The sequence below is a fragment of the Dermacentor variabilis genome, chromosome 4, assembly GCF_050947875.1.
Source record: "Dermacentor variabilis isolate Ectoservices chromosome 4, ASM5094787v1, whole genome shotgun sequence".
Classification (NCBI taxonomy): Eukaryota; Metazoa; Arthropoda; class Arachnida; order Ixodida; family Ixodidae; genus Dermacentor; species Dermacentor variabilis.
Window position 1 is genome coordinate 18,890,482 of NC_134571.1, and position 20,074 is coordinate 18,910,555.

The 20,074-nt window shown below is 44.2% G+C and overlaps 1 protein-coding gene and 1 long non-coding RNA gene across 13 annotated transcripts; both read left to right on the forward strand.

Moving 5' to 3' along the window:
• The first annotated feature begins 21 nt into the window (after positions 1–21).
• LOC142578740 (uncharacterized) lies at positions 22–19,133 on the forward strand. Of its 12 annotated transcripts, none has more exons than XR_012827313.1 (5): positions 4,369–4,602; positions 5,730–6,287; positions 8,560–8,696; positions 15,677–15,767; positions 18,770–18,906. XR_012827313.1 is itself a non-coding variant. In XM_075688265.1 (4 exons), the coding sequence occupies exons 2-4, from the start codon at positions 8,592–8,594 to the stop codon at positions 14,178–14,180; spliced, it is 225 nt and encodes a 74-aa protein (XP_075544380.1). In that variant the 5' UTR covers positions 5,989–6,287; positions 8,560–8,591; the 3' UTR covers positions 14,181–14,361. The 12 variants fall into 12 exon arrangements, 5 of the variants coding, with proteins under 5 accessions (XP_075544379.1, XP_075544382.1, XP_075544381.1 ...); XR_012827307.1 differs by lacking the exon at positions 4,369–4,602 and adding an exon at positions 12,813–12,881 and having other exon boundaries at positions 5,993–6,287; XR_012827311.1 differs by lacking the exons at positions 4,369–4,602; positions 15,677–15,767; positions 18,770–18,906 and adding exons at positions 211–227; positions 12,813–13,029 and having other exon boundaries at positions 6,099–6,287.
• Positions 13,111–13,310, forward strand: LOC142578742 (uncharacterized). Its single transcript, XR_012827314.1, has 2 exons — positions 13,111–13,153; positions 13,257–13,310. It is a non-coding gene; the product is annotated as an uncharacterized LOC142578742 (long non-coding RNA).
• Positions 19,134–20,074: the final 941 nt, after the last annotated feature.

A 20,074-nucleotide genomic window follows, 5' to 3' on the forward strand; every position in this document is an offset into this window, starting at 1 on the left:
CTTTTCTATAATACGAGCACATCGAAATTGGATTTCACCGCTCTTTCTGCGCACGCGCGAGGAGCAGTGGTTGCGAGAGAGAAATGTGGGGACTTTAGGTGCTCAAAATTTCTCGTCATTTAGGTACTACGGGGAACAAAACCGTTTGCTCCGTTTGTCCCTAGCCGAGCTTGCTGCAGAGAATCGACAGGATGCGTGACCGGCAAGGCGAAAAAGCCGCGTCCGAGGTGAGTTTGTTGCTATTTTGTTGCGACGGTAGCATATTAAATTTTGTAGTCGCAAGGGGATACGTTTGGAAGTGAGGTGTCTTCTCGGATGACTTTAGTGGCAAAGCATTACGTCGTGCCGATGCATTGTTCATTAGCGTCGTTGATCAAGGTCAGCATACCACACACTGCAGGGGAATTGCGGGAACGGAAACAGTTTATGAATTAACTGCCGTGCCGATGCATTAGTTCTTAATGTAACTGAGCATACAACACACTTGGAGATTCGTGGGAATGGAAATTTTGTACTCTGTATGTGTATGTGTGTACTTGCGTCGCCATGCGATCGAGCCGTAGATCGTTGTGAGAGCTGTACAGCCACACTGGCAAAACACTACGCCCTGCGGATGAATACGGAAGAAATGTATGCTAAAGAAAAATGGTCGTCATGCAACTTCATAGCAGTAGACCTTTGTGAAAGCTGTACAGTAACACTGATATTGGCTAGTACATAATCCCGGCTGTTACAATGTCTAGCTCATATAAGGGGCGCTCTATGTGGACGAAACAAGGGCTCAGATCGCTACAACCGCATGCGAAATACTCTGAATGCCTGCCAGTACACTTGTTCGGCGTCTCCGTGCTTGTACTGCGGCAGGAGACGTGACGGCAAGTGGGCACGTATATCATAGTGGCCGCTTTCACTCTTGGTATACTTTGCCGCAATACAATGCGCATGCTTCATTGCTGGCTTCGAAGCTGGCTTTAGGCAAACGGCATTATGCAACGCTCGAGCCATGTTGTCCGTCACTGCGGATAGAAAACGCATACACGTTCAACCTATTTGAGCTGCATCATTTTTTCGATGTTTAACCCTCTGTACTAAATGAAGAGCATAACGTACGCCTGTGTGGGTGATTTAAAAGATTGATAAAAAGCCTGGTAACATGTGCAGTCAGTCAAAAAACACTATTTATGCAGGCGTCCACGCTCCTGTAAAAAAAATGCAATTCAGTGATGACCCTCTGCAGGTGGATCCGCACCTATATAAACACAGCCGGCTCATCAATCACAAAGTAGGAGCTGAAAAGAAATTTTTAATGCTCATTACACAGCGATTCATTTGTGGTCAGCCAGTGACAAACGCATTGCACGAAACAGTGAGACTTCGTTTAATCCGCAATGCTTATGTGGCGAACAGGAGAGCAATAACATTTCTAGCAGAAAATGCTTGCTCCTTGGCATCCGATCTCCTTATTCATTTGCTACTTTCTTCAAATTTTTCTTTTTATGTGATGCTCTTGCCTTCACACACTGTCAGACTTCTCCTTCCTTCATGCGTTTCCTTAATACTCCTTCTATCCGCTTCTTGCTCGACATACCGTGCATGCCTTCAGTCATGTCCAATTGATCAATGCAGTCTTGTCCTTTTGTCTCTCTCCTCCAGAACCTGCAACTTTCGACAACCACTCCCCAGCATTATTTTGCTTCTTTTTGTGATGGTGCCTGGCTATCTGTTGCTGATGCCACACATTCATTTTGCAATGGTTTATTCCACAAAATTCATGCAGAAGTGGAAACACAGATTACACTTCATTCTTCACCACAGCTTACTATGTCTGCATCAAAACTTGATATTACCTACACGTCTGCACTGTCTTTGTGTCTTCCTTTGCAGCTGTAGGTCACTGCATGAGCAGAAAAAGATTTTGTTGCTTAATGTTCATGTGCTTAAGCAGGCAATGTAGTGTACTTGATTTTCACAATGCTTAACTCAATTGGTGGTATGCCTGCACTATAACATGCACAAACTGAACAGCATATCCAAACAAGAAAATTGCTAGCCTATCACAGTTAGGTTGAGTCATTTGAATGAAAGTTGGGACAGTTTTTGTATGGGATGGCTGATGGCATTCAGGCTCATCATGTCATCCTCAAAGTGGGAGCAAAAACGCAGTACATGTATAAAAGATGAGCAGTTTTATTGGATTGTGGTGCTTTACATGCACCTCACTTCAAGCACAATGATGTCTTTGCGTGTCACCTGTGTCGATATGAAGCCACTGCAGCTGGTGAGCAATGTGCTTGCAGATGGCACTGGCTAAATTCCTTTGGAAAGGCATCATGTTGCACAATGTAGTGAAGATGAAGGCTTTTAAATTAATGTGTACTTTACTTTTTATTTACCTCTCACCTACTGTTGCCAACACAAATGATGCCTCCTGGTAAGCCGAATGCCTGTGAACATTGCAAGGCAAAGTGTCAGGCAACCGTTTATAATCTTCAGCATAATATGTAGAAGGCGGCCTTCTGGTTTGTATACATGAAAGCACCAGGAAAGCAAGCTAGATAGACTAAAGACTAGCTGACTTGACAGCTCTGTACAGCCTGTACTGCTTACAGAAAGCAAGTCACACTGGTCATGGGAGCTATAGCAGCGGCATGCAAATAGAGGTTTGTATTACCTGTAGTACATATACATAGCCTTTCTTTCATGAAAAATATGTTTGGTCACTTTCCATTAACTTTACCTAGTCAGGACATGCATTATCACTTAAACTGCTTAGTCTTCAAATAAAACAAGCATTTTCTGCATAGTAACTTTTACTTACATGAAATATGTGGTCGTGTTGACCTGCAGAAGTGTACAGAATACATAAAATCTTGAATCACTTAAGCAGAATTTATAAACAATGCTAAATTTAGGTGGACTGACAAACTGGACTCTACAACACAGATAATATAGGGCACTTTCAAGACAGTTTCTTGATGGCCTACTACCTAGAAGGTATTTAGAACAAAAACAGTGTCAACTGATTGGAAAAGGAAAGGGGACAGACACAGTGCTCGCTTACGACTCAAGGTTTTTGTGTGTGTGTGTGTGTGTGTACAGTAATATATACAAGGTGGGTTCAAAAAGAAACCGAACTTTTGAAATAGCGTGCCAATCAGCAGAGGGAGCGCGCTGCGGCTACTGAGCGCATGTAGCGGCAGGTTTAGACAACAAACTGCCATTCGCTGCGTTTCGCTCTGGCTGTTATTTGGCGAGCTACAGCCGCTGAAGTGAGCACATGAACAAGCTGCTCTTCGGATTGGTGCCAAAGTGACAATGAAGGAATTGGAAGAACAGTGTGTGTGTGTGAAGTTCTGCTATAAACTTGGGAAAACTTTCACAGAGACATTTCAGTTGCTTAGCCAAGCATACGGGGAGGACTATATGAGTCGCACGCAGTGCTATGATTGGTTCAAGCGTTTTGAAGAGGGAAGAATGTTGGTCGGTAACGATCCCAAGCCTGGACAACCTTCCACATCCACAGATGATGACCACATCGAGAGAGTTCGAATTATGATTCGTGGAAATCGTTGTTTGACTGTTTGAAAAGCCGCTGATGACGTGGGTATCAGCGTAGGATCATGTCATGAAATTTTGAGTGACAAACTTGGGATGCGTCGTGTCAGTGCAAAATTTGTGCCACGTTTGTTGTCTGGTGCACAGAAGCAGACCCGTGTTGAAATAAGCCACGAAATGCTTGCCGCTGCCAATGACGATGAAAGCTTTCTTAAGAACATCAGAACAGGCGATGAGACATGGGTTTATGCCTACAATGTTGAAACGAAAGTGCAGTCGTCGCAGTGGGTGGCCAAAGGTTCTGTTCGTCCAAAAAAAGCACGCATGAGTCGGTCAAAAATGAAAGTGATGTTGGTTGTGTTTTTTGACTGCAAAGGCATTGCCCATCAGGAATTTGTGCCACATGGTTAGATGGTAAACAAAGAAGTTTGCCAGGGAACCCTAACATGAACCCTAGCAGGAGACGTGACGGTAAGTGGGCGCGTATATCACAGTGGCCGCTTTCCACTTTTGGTATACTTTGCCGCAATACAATGCGCATGCTTCATTGCGCGACACTGGTGCCATGCAGCGAAGCTGGCTTTAGGCAAACGGCATTATGCAACGCTCGAGCCATCTTGTCCGTCACTGCGGATAGAAAACGCATACACGTTCAACCTATTTGAGCTGCATCATTTTGTCGATGTTTACCCCTCTATACTAAATGAAGAGGATAACGTACGCCAGTGTGGGTGATTTAAAAGATTAATAAAAAGCCCGGGAACATATGTGCTGTCAGTGAAAAAACACTATTAATGCAGGTCTCCACGCTCCTGTAAAGAAAAAAAATGCTGCAATTCAGTGGTGACCCTCTGGAGGTGGATCCGTACCTATGTAAGCACAGCCGGCTCATTAGTCACAAAGTAGGAGCTGAAGAGAACTTTTTAATGCTCATTAGACTACATTGACAGCGATTATTTGTGGTCAGCCAGTGACAAATGCATTGCACCAAACAGTGAGACTTCGTCTTAATCCGCAATGCTTACGTGGCGAACAGGAGAGCAAAAGGTGAAAACAATGTTTTCATACAAGGCAAGTCATCCATGTAGTGGAATTGCATTTATCGTTGGTGTAGTGTTGATGCACTTTCTGAAGTCCAACCTTTAATGCAGCTTAGTTTCCGTTGGTGCAAGTGCTTCTACTGGAAACATCCAAAATATGATTTATCAAATCAGGTTGCAGTCTTGTAATTTTTGAAATTTTCCTCTGGTCTTAAGTCTTTTCTGAATCTGGAAGAGCTGGCTGATTGTACATTTCATCTCGAGATAGTTTACACACTTCCAGCAACACAGGTTACCACACTTTGTTGAGTGCAGATGAGCACTGCAAATTCTATCATTTTGATGAGGCACCGATATAATGCCACTCACTCTTGCCACAACGCTTTCTCAACTTGTACTGTACTTGTTTCTTCCACCTTCCATTTGCAGCACCAGGGCTAAGGCACAACAGCAATAACATTTCTAGCAGAAAATGCTTGCTCCTTGGCATCTGATCCCCCGTTCATTTGCTACTTTCTTCCAATTTTTTTTAATGTGATGCTCCTGCCTTCACACACTGTCAGACTGTTCTCCTTCATGCGTTTCCTTGTACTCTTTCTGTCCGCTTCTTGCTCAACATACCGTGCATGCCTTCAGTCTTGTCCTTTTCTATCTCTCCTCCAGAACCTGCAACTTTCAACAACCTGGCATTATTTTGCTTCTTTTTGTGATAGTGCCTGGCTATCTGTTGCTGATGCCACACATTCACTTTGCAATGGTTTATTAGACCACATACATAAATTAATAGCTGTATAAAACCTTGACCCTCCAGCACTTCCACAAAATTCATGCAGAAGTGGAAACAAAGATTACTTAATTCCTCACCACACGTTACTATGTCTGCATCAAAGCTTGATATTACCAACATGTGTGCAGTGTCGTTGCCCATGCTTCCTGGACAGGAAAGCCAGTTGCTCCAGTTCACAAGGCTAGAACAACTGCGAAGTGATTGAGCTATCTGCTTGTGCTGCATTTTTTTGCCACAAGCTGTACAAGGTCATGGCTTGTGCTGCAGAAACCGCATCTTTTTGCCTGCTGCATTCCTTTGTGATGCATTGAATGTGTCTGCTTCTGTTTCCCCTGCTATTTTTACAGAGAAGCTGTATATGGCTAGGTTCTGACCATGACCAATAGTGCATACATCGACAGGGTGTGTAGAAAAAAGTTGCGTCGACAAAATTGAATCCACAGTAGCCTGCTGTGCGCCAGCAGTGCTCAGTGGCTCCGGAGTGCATGGCAGAATAATAAAACCTCATTGTGTACCCACCAATGTCTGTGCCTCGTTTTCTTGTGAAGTCGACATCGCTCTAGCGACGTTATCAACAGTTTTACTTTGGTCCTGCTATGGCCAGGACGTGTCTAGTTCGTACTGAAGAACAACAATGTGCATGTTAAGAGCACCGGTGTGAGCAACAGCGTGAAGGCAACGGGCAGTTGCTATAGCCAGACCCGCCTTGTCTGCAGATCCGTAATGTCGGCTAGCTGCTCTGTGACCGATGAAGAACAGCGTGCCCGTGAGGATCACCTTTGCAAACAGAAGCGGGAGTGGGCACGAAAGCATCGGCGACCAATTGCAGTATATCACAGTGACCACAAAGCAATGGTTACCATGGTGACAAAGTAAATAGAAGATCAAAGATAACGAAGTTGTGTGTATGTTTCTTTATTTAATCAATATAGCAATTAACCATATATAACTCAATATACTTGTCAACAAGTACAGCTTCAGCTGGTCTTCCATCTTCACATAGTGGAAGGGCTCTGAATTGTATTTTTTTTATCATTTGTCATCAAACTTGTGCATTTTCTTTTTGTAATGCTACAGCCTGTTTCGTGCCATTACTGTTTTCTCTGCTTTTGCCTATTCTGCAGCAGTTGCTGGCACTGTCTCTTGCCTAGGTGTTGGTCCGCACAACATGCTAGAGATGCCATAGACAGTTTAATCACAGGGTGTTCAATGTAAGAGAAGGTCAAAATTACTGGTGTTTCTAATTTTTTATTAGCGATTTTTGAACTCTTGTGTGATAAAATCTCGCTTTGTTGATAAACAAGTGATTATCTTTGACAAGTTGTTTCCTATGACAACATTTTTTCTGCGTCGAAAGTTCACACATTTGCCAACAAGGTGCACACACGAGTCAAAGAACTTTGAAACTTTATAGGTCTTGCTTCATGCTTTGTCACTTGGTTTGACATTTTATTCTCATTTTTGATCTCATTAACCTGGCTGCTGTGTGGGAATACCGAACTTGCTACTTAGTACTCAGCATGAAACAATGCTTTAAAACCACTGTGTTGTCCACTGGCCTCACCATGCCACTGTGTGGTTTTGATCAGAATTTTCCATCATAAGTACACTGTTACAAACTTGCACATGACAAGTATGTTACCCTATATGCAAGCAATGCACTGTTTAAAGCCGAGCTAAATACTTCACCAAAAGAACTGCTTTCACCTCCAGTCCACTCTTTTTAGTCTGTTGTCTAAACATCCTGCCAAATACTGTCATTGCTATTGCGTCCTGCTGCAAATGTTCATTGTCAGTATACCTTAATTGTTTTGCCTGCTAGCGCAAGTAATATGCCTGAAAATGTACTATGGTGGTGTCCTGTCCTCTTAAGGATGACCAATTTTCCTGGAAACCATAGTAGCCAGAAGAATGGTATTTAAAATGTGCATCACCAAGGTCCTGCAGAAGAGCAGAGCTCAGTGTTTGAGCTTTGACATCACTCCATAGAATACCTGCATATAATTTGTGCTCAATTAACCTTGCTGCAAGACTTTTTCCAAGGGCAAGGCCTAGAATGTTAGTCAATTTTTGATGCTCTGACCTAGTTTGATGTGATTTTCTGTGACATTTTTCTCTATTCCTTTCTTGATTATCTTGGATAGTGGCCTTCTTAGGAGCTATTGCTTCATTAGATGTTTCCTAGGAAGGAAAATCTTGGAAGCCATTATACCACACTAGTGCGCATCATCTGTAAGGAAACAAAGCACTGCATGAGCAGAGGTCTGTCTGCGGCAGCTGCTGTGAATTGCGCCCACGCATCACCCATGTGCTGCTCTCGTGGTCTTCCAATTAGCAACGCAGTTGCACCACACCTTGCTTTGTTTGCGAAGTGCCACACGAGATAGATTGTCCATGCTAGCCAATATATTGCGAAATGGAAACCTGTATAGAGCTGCACTTAAATTTCGCATTAGGCAGTAGGCGAAATATTTTGTAAAAGTAACAATTATATAAATACCATGCAATGAAACCAATCAATATGTACTGAACCAAACTTGTCACCTAATCGCACTGCAGGGAACCCCTGATCATTCTAAGTTACACCAAAGGCTTGTCATATTTAAATAGTCTCTTGTGCACGCAGTGTATGAATGGGATATCATTGAAAAATATGTGAATGCCTAACGGAGTGTAATCAGGACTGGCACTTTTTCACTGTAACTGTCAGTTCCCTATATGTTGCTTTGCTATAGGGAGGTTATGCTCTAATAGAAACAGTTGGAAGACGGTTCTGTCCACATTGTCACTTCCATCTATATTTGTGCATTCGTTTAAGACCCATCAACTAGCCCAAATCAATTTACATATCTCATAAAAGCAAGTGCACTGCAGTTGGAGCTTTGGAAATAGGCCTGTGTTTAAAACAGATTCGAGTGGTCGACACATGAAGTGGGCTCGTTCATGCGAGTACCCATGTCAGTGCTGTATTGTCTTTTTTTGAAGAGGATCGATCTATTGTTCCTGCTTTAAATAAAAGTCTAGTGATCTAGAGAGCATATTTTAAAAGGCTGATGAAAAGGGGAACACTTTTGGATTTTGCGTGCTAACTACTATCTTGTCAGCTGCTACAGTTTTTGTAAATATTCAGTAAATATATTTGGTGCATCTCTTTTCCTCTGTAACACTTTCATGGAGGTTGCGGACGCTTCCAGACGCAAGACTGATTTATGCAGCAGGTGCTCCTTGGCTGCATCTGCAATGCTAGCTCAAGGCGAGAATGCTTTGGCCACGTTGCCATCTGCATCCACAGTCATCCTGGCACAACCGCCATGGTATGTTGGCCACAGAAACGTCACGTGGGTTGACAATATGTGTAGGCTGCTGTGAACACAGTTGGCAGGTGGGCTTTGCTTGCCTTGCATGGTTTAGATTCCAGCTTATGATCTTGAAAATCTCACCTTGTGCTTCTATTGAAGCATTACAAGCAATGGTGTCTGTCCTTTGGCATGATTATCTAAAACTTTTCACCTGTGTTGCCATCTGTTTACAGCAATGTTTCTCTAACTTATCTTATGTTCAAGTGCCATTGTAAGTTAATTCTGGTTCACACATTTGACCCATCCTGTCATGTCTCGGCACCAAATGTTGCGGAACCTGTATCTGTGAAAATAGAGGGTTTTCACACCATTTTCTCCTCTAACACAGGATACTGATGATGTTTATAGCATCAGCAAATGTCGATAGCGTCTTGTTTCTGCAGAGAAATCGGCAAGGAAATGCTCTGTCCTGACAGACGCATGTACCGTGATGGGGCCGATAACACCTGTGTGAATCAGGCCTTTGTGAGGAACATAGTTGTCAATTTACCTTTTGACTAGTCTGGCCATGTCAAGAATTGCTGGATAAAACATACTTCTCTCTTTCAGAAAGAGATAATTGAAGTGTTTTGGAGGTTTTCCTAATTTCCTGCCTCTGGCTTGAGCAGGTGTGCAAGATGCAAGCATTAGGTCCATAGAATTGACTGCACCATTTGAAGGTGCACCACTGTAAATGTTCGGTTTGCCTGCAAGACTGTGAAACATGCTTTGTTAAGAGTCTTATGGCTTTGGTAAATATTACATCTCAATGTGCAGAAATACGTCTCAAGATGTTGAACTTTAAAGGGGTACTTACATGATATTTTTGACTATTCATTTCTTGCGTTAAATCAAGGTCCTAGACTTCTAAACTCTAGAAAAAATTGTGACAAGCTTCAGAGCGCAGTTAGTAATTAGTAGTACTGACTTTTCTACAGCCAATTTCAGTGTTGTTTTTTTATACAGTGGAACCTCGATACGATTCTGCTTAATACGTTTTTCGAAATGATAAGTTTTTTCTTTTCTTGAAAATCCGATTTGGTTGGATAATATGTTGGATGATATGATTTTCCTATGGTACACTTTATTTTCCAGTTCCTGTGAAGATCGTATCAATGAGGTTCTACTGTATTTCAGTTTTTAATTTATTTCTCATTAACCCTTTACTGACAATTGTTGCCTACAGGCAACATACCAGAAAAAAGAATGTTTGTCTTGCGTAGTTTCATTATTCAGTACCAAGTTTCTGGCTAGGTGTCTTTGGCCAACACTGAATGAGAGGCAACAACTGTCATTTGTTAGTTCAGAGCAGACGAGGAAGAAGTTTGGCATGTGACTCACTGTCTTTTAAAAGTAAGGTCAGAGGATACAGGCCGATGTAAGATATCCAACTGCGGTGGTGTCACACATCTGAAGTAAAGCAAAAGAAATGTACACCTATGGTTCATATGTGACGAGAGCTGTCTATACAAATTGAAAACAAAGCCTCAGGTGACTTGGGGTGAGGCCCACTTCCAGATTCCTGCCTGGGGCTATTGTATTATTATCATAAATATTTACCCCTTCATATCAGTAAAATCATAAAACTTTCCACATATTTATTCATGAGGTGGAAATGTGCACATCAGCTGCTGTGAAATATAACCTCACCGAGCATTCGACCTCAGTCAACCTCAAATTTGTCCATGAGGTTGCCACTGCCATAGCTAAAAAATTTTAACAGCCAACCAATGTCGCATCACTTAGGGAGGTTGAGATCAGCTTAGGTTGACTTCATTACGTCAGCCGTGTGAACCTTGTGAGGTTGGCCATCTTTGCATGGAAGCCTACATTCTATGGCCCCCTGTAGAATCCTGGGATGCTATAACATAAAATGATTCCAAACTTTTCTATTCCAATTCTGCAATCAGCCCACCACGATTGGTCAAAACTTTTTCAGGCCACTCCAAACTTCACCCGTCTGTCACGAAAACCGTGATGGCTCTCCATCTGCTATACATGTACACACTGAGTATGAATGATTAAACTGCACAAAAGAAAAATAATTATTCCTGATTCAACGCCTTTTCACCATTGGCCCTCTGCTATTGGTTCAATGTTTTTGGGTAACACCCACCTCGCCTGTCTGTCACGCGACCTCACAAAACCACAAAAACTGACTGCATCAAAGTGACGTGTACGTGGAAAAAAAATGCATTAATATGCTGAACAAAACTGAAAATTTTTCTGAATAGCCAGAGACTGCCCCGTTCTGAAAGGAATAGAAGATGGCTGCCCGCCGATTGCTCAGGCCCTCGCTACTCACACCTGCCGGTCAGCATGTATTTATTTGCACATTATAAACCTTTTTGCACGGCAGTAAAACGTTATCGAGCCCTTGCGGCATGTATACAGCATCGCTCTGCCAACTCTTCCTTGCTGAGGATTTGTTTTAGCGGCATTCTTATCCTTCTGTTGCAAGCCGCCGCGATTTTCGACCAGCCACCGCAAGCTAAATAAGGTGAAGCGGACCATTCGGAGAAGCCAGCACCACCCTCTGCATGCGGTTATCTATTTTCACTGTGCTGGCTCGGCCCCATCGAAACCCTCTCCACTAGACCGTACACCTCGCCTCTTGTCAGCTAATTAGATAAGAAAAACCGCTGAGTGTAGGCAATGTTATTGGTTTTGGAAGTGAACAAAGGTGACCTCCTATAAACGAGGAGAGTGTTTGGTTGGGTTGCTCAGACCACGCTGCAAGTCACTGCCCGATGCTTGCGCCGGTGGTTACATAAATTTGATGTCAGGAGATTGGAATCAAAACAGTTTGAAATCATTTTATGTTATAGCACCCCTGAATGTGCTTTACTTTAGGTGCGTTCAATTCGCCTGCACCGCCTGAACCAGTTCACAAGGTGTTGCACCCTGCCATTCGTTCCAGTGGTGCAGCAATGGCACCCGCTGAACCACTCCGTTCGTTTCAAAAGGTGCAGGGCTGGTTCATGATTTTGCTGCACCTACTCCGCTGTCGGTGCCGACTTGGTGCAGGCGTACAGGTGCGACGCAGCAGTGCAGCAGACAATCCAGCACATGGGTGCAAGCACCATTAAAAGCCCGCTTACACACGTCTGATGTGTCTACAAGTGTGGTTTGTAGTTAGGCCCACAAGCTGATAATTCTTGTAGTTCACAATCTTTCAAATGTACGCACTCTGTGCACATTAATCGGGCATAACATAACGCCTGCACCGCATCTGCACCTTGGCATTTGTTTCGAGTGTTGCGCTGTGCCTGCACCGCAGAAACAAGCTGCACAATTTCTGAACTTCTCGTGAACCTCCGTTAACTGGTTCACAGTTGTGCAGGTGAATTGAGCAGACCTTTTAAGTGCTTCCACATGAAGCTCTTATTTGCCCTTACGTTGCTTGGTGGCCTGATGGCTGCTTCAGGTATTGTACAAAATGTTCGATTCAACATTGAAAGAAAATTCAAGGATATGAATGCTCATGAAGGCCAAAATTCAGTGACATACAAATGCATTAATTCTGCACATAAACTAAAAATTGTCAAATTTCCTTCTTCCTAGCTGCATTCAGTTAAGCATGCTACTAAGTTGGAATTGCTGGAAAAGTGTAAAAAAAGGCAATTCTCTTTTATAGTGTAGAGTGTCGACTGATAACTGGCCTTACGGCCAGAAATGATGTGCTTACCTTGAGGAGGATGCTCTAGTTCAGTGCCAACTCTAATCTCTTCATTCAAATACATGTAAAATGCAGAAATGCTTTTGAGACTACTGGAATAATTTCAATGAAATTTGTTGCATTTGAGAGAAAAAGTTAAATTTTAGTCATTCTAGGCTGCATAATTTTGATTTAGGACCTTGAATATTTAGGAAAAATTGCTGAGAGTCAGTAAGCTTACAAATATAAGCACAAAGTTTACAATTTCATAGCTTTTGTATCAAGTTGTAAACTTCATACGGAAGTCTTTTTAATTTCACAATTTTCAAAATTTCCTGCCACAAAAAATTGCCCCCTAAAACAGTCTCTACATTTCAGCTTTTTTTTTTTTTTTACATGTAACCAACCTCATCGAATTCTGCTGCTGGCTTCAGAGAAAAACTATTTCTCTGTTCCCATGTATTCAGATAGGAGCTCCCAAGATAAAACTGCCTCCAAGTCAGGTAAACCATTGTATTAAAGAATATTATAAGGAAGAGGAGGAGAAGGAAAAACATTTATTAAAAGAAAGAAAGGAAAAGCAGGTGTCTTTCTGCTTGTGTGGGAGGCGCCCTTAGTCCAGGACTCCTGCGGCTCTTGCTGTCTCCTGGGCTTGCCACACCTGGTGTAACAAGACTTGTGTTCTCATTTGAATTACTGGAGTATACTTTTTCCTTTGTCATAGGAGGAAAGGTAAAGTATCAGCAACGTTCTCACACCTACACTGTCCTTATTGGTATGTAGTGTGACTAAATTCTGCTTTTGCATTAGTTGTGTTGATAGCATGCTTGTTCCAAATTCTTATTTGTTCCTTTTGCAAATTTTCATTTTGTTCACAGAACTTTCCAAAAGGGGAACGTATCCAATAAAATAAAGCACTATTTTACTTTCATGCTGAAGATTCATAATTCTTACAAATTGATGTGGTTTCTACCTGGTGATCTTCACTTCACTAAAGAGTTATGAGCTAGGTACTAGGGTATCCCAGCAACATCATGAGCAAGCAACACCATCTTCTCTCATCTCTTAGAGAAAAAAAAAAATCGTTATAACTTTACTTCACTCTGCAAAATGCTTAAAGCATAAAAATATCACTCGTTTTTTTTATTTTTACATGTTATAGTACACAAGCGCCTATTAAACAATGAACAGTACACCTCATTGTCTTCTCCCATCCAGTCATCCCTGGCCCAAGACTAAGCGACTGCCAGGTCAGCAAGCCAAATTAAAGAAAGTGTACCACACATGAAATAGAACGCTGAAAAACTTTTAGATAAATTGTGTTGTAGTTTAACCTAACCCCTCCTCCTACATGACAAAAACTTGTTTGCATGTCAAGGTAGCATCAGAAAATACTAAATTTCTTTTCTGATTGAAATTAAACCTGGAAAGTATTCTATCAAGTGCAGAGGGCAGAAGGGCATTAGCAAATAGCATAGCTTTCAAGATTTTTCACGCAGTGCCTATAGGTTGCCTTGATGCTGCCTCCAATCTCCCTTGTACTGAAGCATGCACACACACATTACACCTCCATTGATACCGAAGTCCCACTCAAAAGTCTCTGGCCAACGCAAATCATCCTGCATGTACCGCTGACAAGGTGTACATCTTTGGCGAAGTTATTTCCGATTCAAACATCTGATGGGCCAGAAAACTATAAATTTCGTTATGTCACCATTAACCAAAACACGAATTAATATTCCTGCTTGCAGGGACACAAACTGACTGCTGTTACTGAACAGCGCTCCGTGGCATTCAAGTGAAGAATGATCTTGATCGTCACTTATACGAATAATCATTCGGTTTTATGGCTGGGATTCCTAGGTCATGTGAATTGTAGTGGAGCTGCTTAGTGTAGTGACTGATTTGGGGCTGCTCAATATTTTTTTTTTTTTTTTGATGCCACTCTAATGTCCGCCAAATAAAAGAAAATGTTTCTTTCTACATTGTGTCTTATCATTGCTTTGCAATTTGCAAGCACAGTACAGCAAAAAAGGGGCTTTGCCTTACATTGGTTCTATTTGAAATAGGCTGTTTATTTCGGCATACATGCTGCAGCTTGTGCTCTCCAGGTCTCCAAGCATGAGTACCTGCTTCTGAGAAGATGACAGCTGTAAGAAACAAATGACTCTGTGTCACACAATTACAAAAACATGAAAGTGCCTGCTTTATGATAGATACAAAAAAATGACAACTCAGGCAGACTGGCAGAGCAGTCATCAATAATAAAACAAGACATTGCACAGTTTATTTGCCTAAGAAATGAGGTCTGCACATCAAGCTTAGCAATTCTCGGCAGCTTGCTCGCTTTATACAATCAGTCCACATTGTTAGCTCAACATATCCGTTTGATGGATTTCACAGTTCTCTTTAACACTCTGCCTGTCCCTTACTTCACCAAATCTGTTGTTGCTGTGAGCACCGCTGAAATTACAGCGGAATCTCATTGATAAGTGTCCAGGAAATTGTAGCTGTCATTCGTTTTAACATCTATTTCAACAAACCAGTTGGGCAAGGGCCTAAAAACCAGCAATTTGGAACCATCAAGTTACAGTGCACAGGGCTGGGCAAACACTTTGAAATTGGGTGCCAACAGCACAGAAGGTTGCACTACCCGCCGTGGTTGCTCAGTGGCTATGGTGTTAAGCTGCTGAGCACGAGGTAGCGGGATCGAATCCCGGCCACGGCAGCCGCATTTCGATGGGGGCGAAATGCGAAAACACCCGTGTACTTAGATTTAGGTGCACGTTAAAGAACCCCAGGTGGTCGAAATTTCCAAAGTCCTCCACTACGGCATGCCTCATAATCAGAAAGTGGTTTTGGCACGTAAAACCCCACAATTTAATTTAATTTTAATGTTTGCACTAACTTTCCAAATGCAGGCAGATTTAGGTGAACAATCACATTTAAGGTGGAGGTTATGTGCTGCTGATCTATGGTGTAAAAACACACATCTTGCTTTTACGTTGGCCTTGTTAATCAAAGAAACATATGTGCCATAGAATCTTGACTGTGGGTAATATTAGTGATAGCCACATTAGACAACTGCACCCGTCCTTCTGGGGAGCTTCTTTGCATTCTTATGAGAGGACCTTTTGAAGTTCAACCATGTTATAGTGCTGCACAGCGAGGGCAATTTCGTTTCAAGGCCAATGAACCAGGAACGCAAAACATTTCTCTATGGAGTGAACAGCGTACCCTACTTTTTTAAACTTACCAAGCTGATTGAGCGTATTTTTTCTGTCCATATCGCCAACAGAAATCTGCCAATATCCAGAACGAAGATAAATAGAAGAGAAATAGCTGGAACCATGGAGGCAGTGAAGGACATCGTCTATATTTGGGAGCAGGTAGACTTCCTTCTTAGTAATTTTGTTCAGATGACGGTAGTCTACACAGAAGCGCCACGTGGCGTCCTTCTTAACCAAGACCACAGGTGACGCCCAGGGACTTGAAGAAAGCTTAACGATGTTTTTATCTAGCATTTTGTTCACTTCACTTAGAATTACTCGGCGTTCCGATGCAGAAACTTGATATGGTCATCGGTGAATAGGCGTAGCATCGCCAGTAGAAATCCGATGCTGGACCGCGAGCGTCTGGCCTAAAGGGTGATCGTTTGAAGTAAAAAATATCTCGGTAGGAGGATAATACGTGGCAAAGGTTGTCAGCCTGCGCAGAGAACAGGTCCACCGCAACCATTTTCTTTATGTTGGCATCGGTGCCCGAGGCTGGTGCAACGGGCTTGCTAAGCTCAGAAGAACCATCGGTTGATAAAGCTGCTACGTGATAGTCGCCGAGACAATCAACGTTGACAAGGCAAATACCTTGCAGTAGGATTTGCTTTCCCAATCAAAAGTTAAAGATAGGCATGCGAGTATGGTTAGCAGTAACAGTCAGAATGCTGTGAGGCACGGTGATGTCATACTGTGGTGGAATGTTGGCCAGAGGAGTGACGAGGTACTCGCCATCAAGAACAGGTGGGCAACACAACAGTTTAATATAGGCTATTGACTTCGGTGGCAGGCGAATAAAGCAGGTGAGGCGTAAGCGACACTGGGGTGCGTTAGAAGGTTCTACGAGAATCGGCAACTCAAGGCAAAGGGTACTGGCAGAGCAGTCAATAAGAGCAGAATGCGCAGAGAGAAAATCGAGTCCGAGAATTAGGCCATGGGGCAATGAGCAATCACGGTGAAGAGGACAGGAGTGTGGCGGCCGGCGATGCTCACACATGCCGTACATATGCTGATGATAGGCACAGTACCGCCATCCGCAACGCAACCAACGTGTGCAGACACTGGGGTGAAGTGCTTTTTCAGTCGTCGTCGGAAGGCAGCACTCATAATAGAAAGATGTGCTCCTGCATCGATGAGTGCAGTGACAGGTGTAATGGTTGGAGTCGGGCATGAAATAGATGGTAGCTGGCCCATGCGGTCATCGAACTTATCCACGCTGAGGACGTTGTTGAAGGGAGAGACTTGTTCTCATCAAGAATGAGGAATCTGGGATTTATTTACAGTATCTGCATGAGAATGTGACAGTTCATCAGTCTAACATGACTGAAAAAGGAATGCACCCTGAGGAGCCGCCAACGGCTCCTTAAATACACTGTCCTCCCGAAATCCCTAGGTGAGGGAAAACGGCAGTTCACCGCCGACTAATTCGGAGCGTCCAAAGTCATCGTAACCAACCCGCCTTTGAGGGGGAGGGTTTATGCACTCACTTCTGCACAGGTTGCACTGACCACACCAAGGTGAGAGGGTTTTCGCAGACACTGTGCTTGACCCGAGCAGGCGCCTCTTTATTCCAGAGTTGACCCTGCAGTCAGTGGCCGCCGCATCTGTCCATTGATTGATGCGTGAGACGGGTTCTAAGCTGCCTGAGACGGCACCGCAAAATATCTTCCAGGAGCTCCCCTGCTCCAAGCAGACCTTGACGGTGAACACACTAACAATACTTGCTCCGTCCACTGTGTCTAGCCATCTCGGCACCCTTCCGTTGGAAACGAGGCGCATTGTCCTCCTTACAAAACCAGTCGCCGCCACAGCCATGGTAGCGCCGATGGGCTGGGGACTGATGTCTGGTCGTCCTTTCAAAGCGAGTCGTCACAGCAGACCTGGTGGCGCCTTTCCGTCGGTCCCTTCCTCGAAGATCGCCAGCACCTGCTGGTCGAACGTAACACAGGATACCCGTCAACGTCAAGAAAGTTTTGGTTCGTAGGTAACATGAGCAGAGAATTTGAGGGCAGGGTCGACAACACAGCTTCACCTCCAGAAGCTGTGGTGCCTAGTTTTTTGGCTGCATCCAGGAGGCAATAGGCGGCGAGGAGAAGCGACGGGCCTTGGGTGTACGAGACTAATGGCATTGAGATGAGGGCGAGTGGCTGTAGCGAAGGTTCGGAGGTGGGGCATCAGCGGCAGTGGATTCTAGGCGGGTGGCATAGGGAACAGTAGGTCCAAAGGTGCAGGAATAAGCGCAGGCGTATGTCCGAGGAGGTGGTGGCCATTGATTGCGGCAGTGACAAGCGACGTGGTCGATGCGACAGCAGTGGAAGCAGATCGGCTTGTCATCAGGGGTACGCCATTTGGACGGGTTGCGATATGTGGCAGAAAAAGAGTGCCGGGGACGAGGAGGGCCGCTAGAGAATGGGGGAACGCTGGGTTGAGACGTGCAACACACGGAGCTCAGACCCATATTCTCAAATTCCTGTCTGACGACGGCCTGAATCCTGGCAATTGTGGTTGCTGGCGGGTCGGGAGGTGTTGCAGAGAAGGCTGGCCAACAGGTGGCCTCGAGCTGGCGGCGAACAATACGGGTTTGGTCATCACAGGTGGTCGCCTGATGTGGTCGACCCTCACATGTCGACGTAGCAGCAGTGTTGGGTAGCTGCGTGATGTGGTGTGTGATACGGCGGCTCTTAGCTTGTTCAAGGCGACGGTATTAATTTGTCATGGCGCCGATAGGAAAGACGTTGCCGAAAACAAGAAAATTGAAAGCGTCGTAGGCGATGCCTTTTAGCCACCTTATCTGCTTCAGACATAGTATGGTGGGCTTTGTGGCAAAGAGCCAAGACGTCTAGGATGTATCAAACGTATGGCTCTGTAGATGTCTGGTCACGAGGCGCAAGAGCCTTTCTCGCGGCAACCTTGCACCCAAAGGGGTCGCTAAACAGTTCTCGTAGCTTTACTTTGAAACTGTCCCAGCTTATTATCTCGTCATGCGTTCAGAGTCGCATGCGTGGGGTGCCACCGAGATAAAAGATTACATTAGCAAGCATAATTGTTGGATTTCACCTGTTATTAGCACTGGCGCATTCATAGAGCTTGAGCCAATCATCAACGTCCTGTCCCTCCAGGCCACAGAAGAGACCAGGGTCACGATGTTGGGCAACCATGACGATAAGAGCAGTCGGACAAGCTGAAGCCATTGCAGATGCGGTCTCGTCAATGGGAGGTACGGTGACAAGCTCGATGTACCGACCACTTTGGAGTGCCGTGACGAGGACGGGGATCGCTAACCTCCACCAGAATGTTGCACAGACACAGACGAAATACACAGATGAAAGAGGCTATTTACATGCTATTTACACTGGAGCCAGACAGCCAGGCCGACACTCGCTCACGCCATGAGCCCAGACACACTTCATCTCTTCCTCGCGGCGGCTCATCTCTTGAGCATCTCTCGATGAGATCGTAATAATATGAATGTCTGTACTACATAGTGTGGTATGTAGTGTGTGACACTGTGCAGCAGATGGAGAGAGACAATAAGCAGATGAGAAAGAATGTGCGCGCAGAGGCGAATTCCGTACTGGATGGAAGACAACGTTGAAGAGCGTCCGGCACGTGAGCACGCAGCACAAGAAAAAAAAAATGAAAATGCATCCAATCAGAAGAAAACACAGAGCTTCCAGGGGCCAATCAGGAAACGAAAAATCGACGAGAGCAGCAGAAAAGCGAGGTGCGCTGGCAGAAGGGAGAGTTCTAGGAAGCGACGCCAAGAGAAGGTCGGTTACCAGACTGGGAGTTCAAGACCGACCGGCAGGTTGCGGACCCAAGCCACCAGGACTTCACCCAACTGGGACCTCCTGCCAACCCGTTCCTGGGCTTCACCACTCTACCCGATCGTGAATGGCTGCTCGAAACCGGCGAGTTTCTGCGCCCATGAGCAGAACGAGAGCAGTCGGGCTATGGGCCCGAGTTCTACGCCCAGCTGCCTGGCCAGAACGCCATCACCATCTGCCGCCGCCTGCCTTCCCTCTTCAAACCGGAGCCACCACACTCTGGTCGCCTGTTCATCCACCAATCCCATCGACATTGTGGTGAGACATTACATTCTTTTCTGTTTTTCAAATCCCCTTCACCAATAAGAAATTTCGCAGCATCCCCCCTTCAAGTATTTATTGAAGAAAACTTTCAATCAAGAATTCATTCATGCTGATGTAATTATGCAATGAATTACACAACTTCACTCAACTTGCTTGAACAATGAATAAAGAAATTAAATGGAAATCATTAGTCGGTTGGACTACACCTTAACGTGCAACATAATTGGTGAATGCATATCCATAATTTATTTCCTTCCATGTCAATTAATTTCATTGCTCTGAGAAATTTTCTAATTTTTTTTGTGCTTGCATTACTATGACCACAGCTAAAGT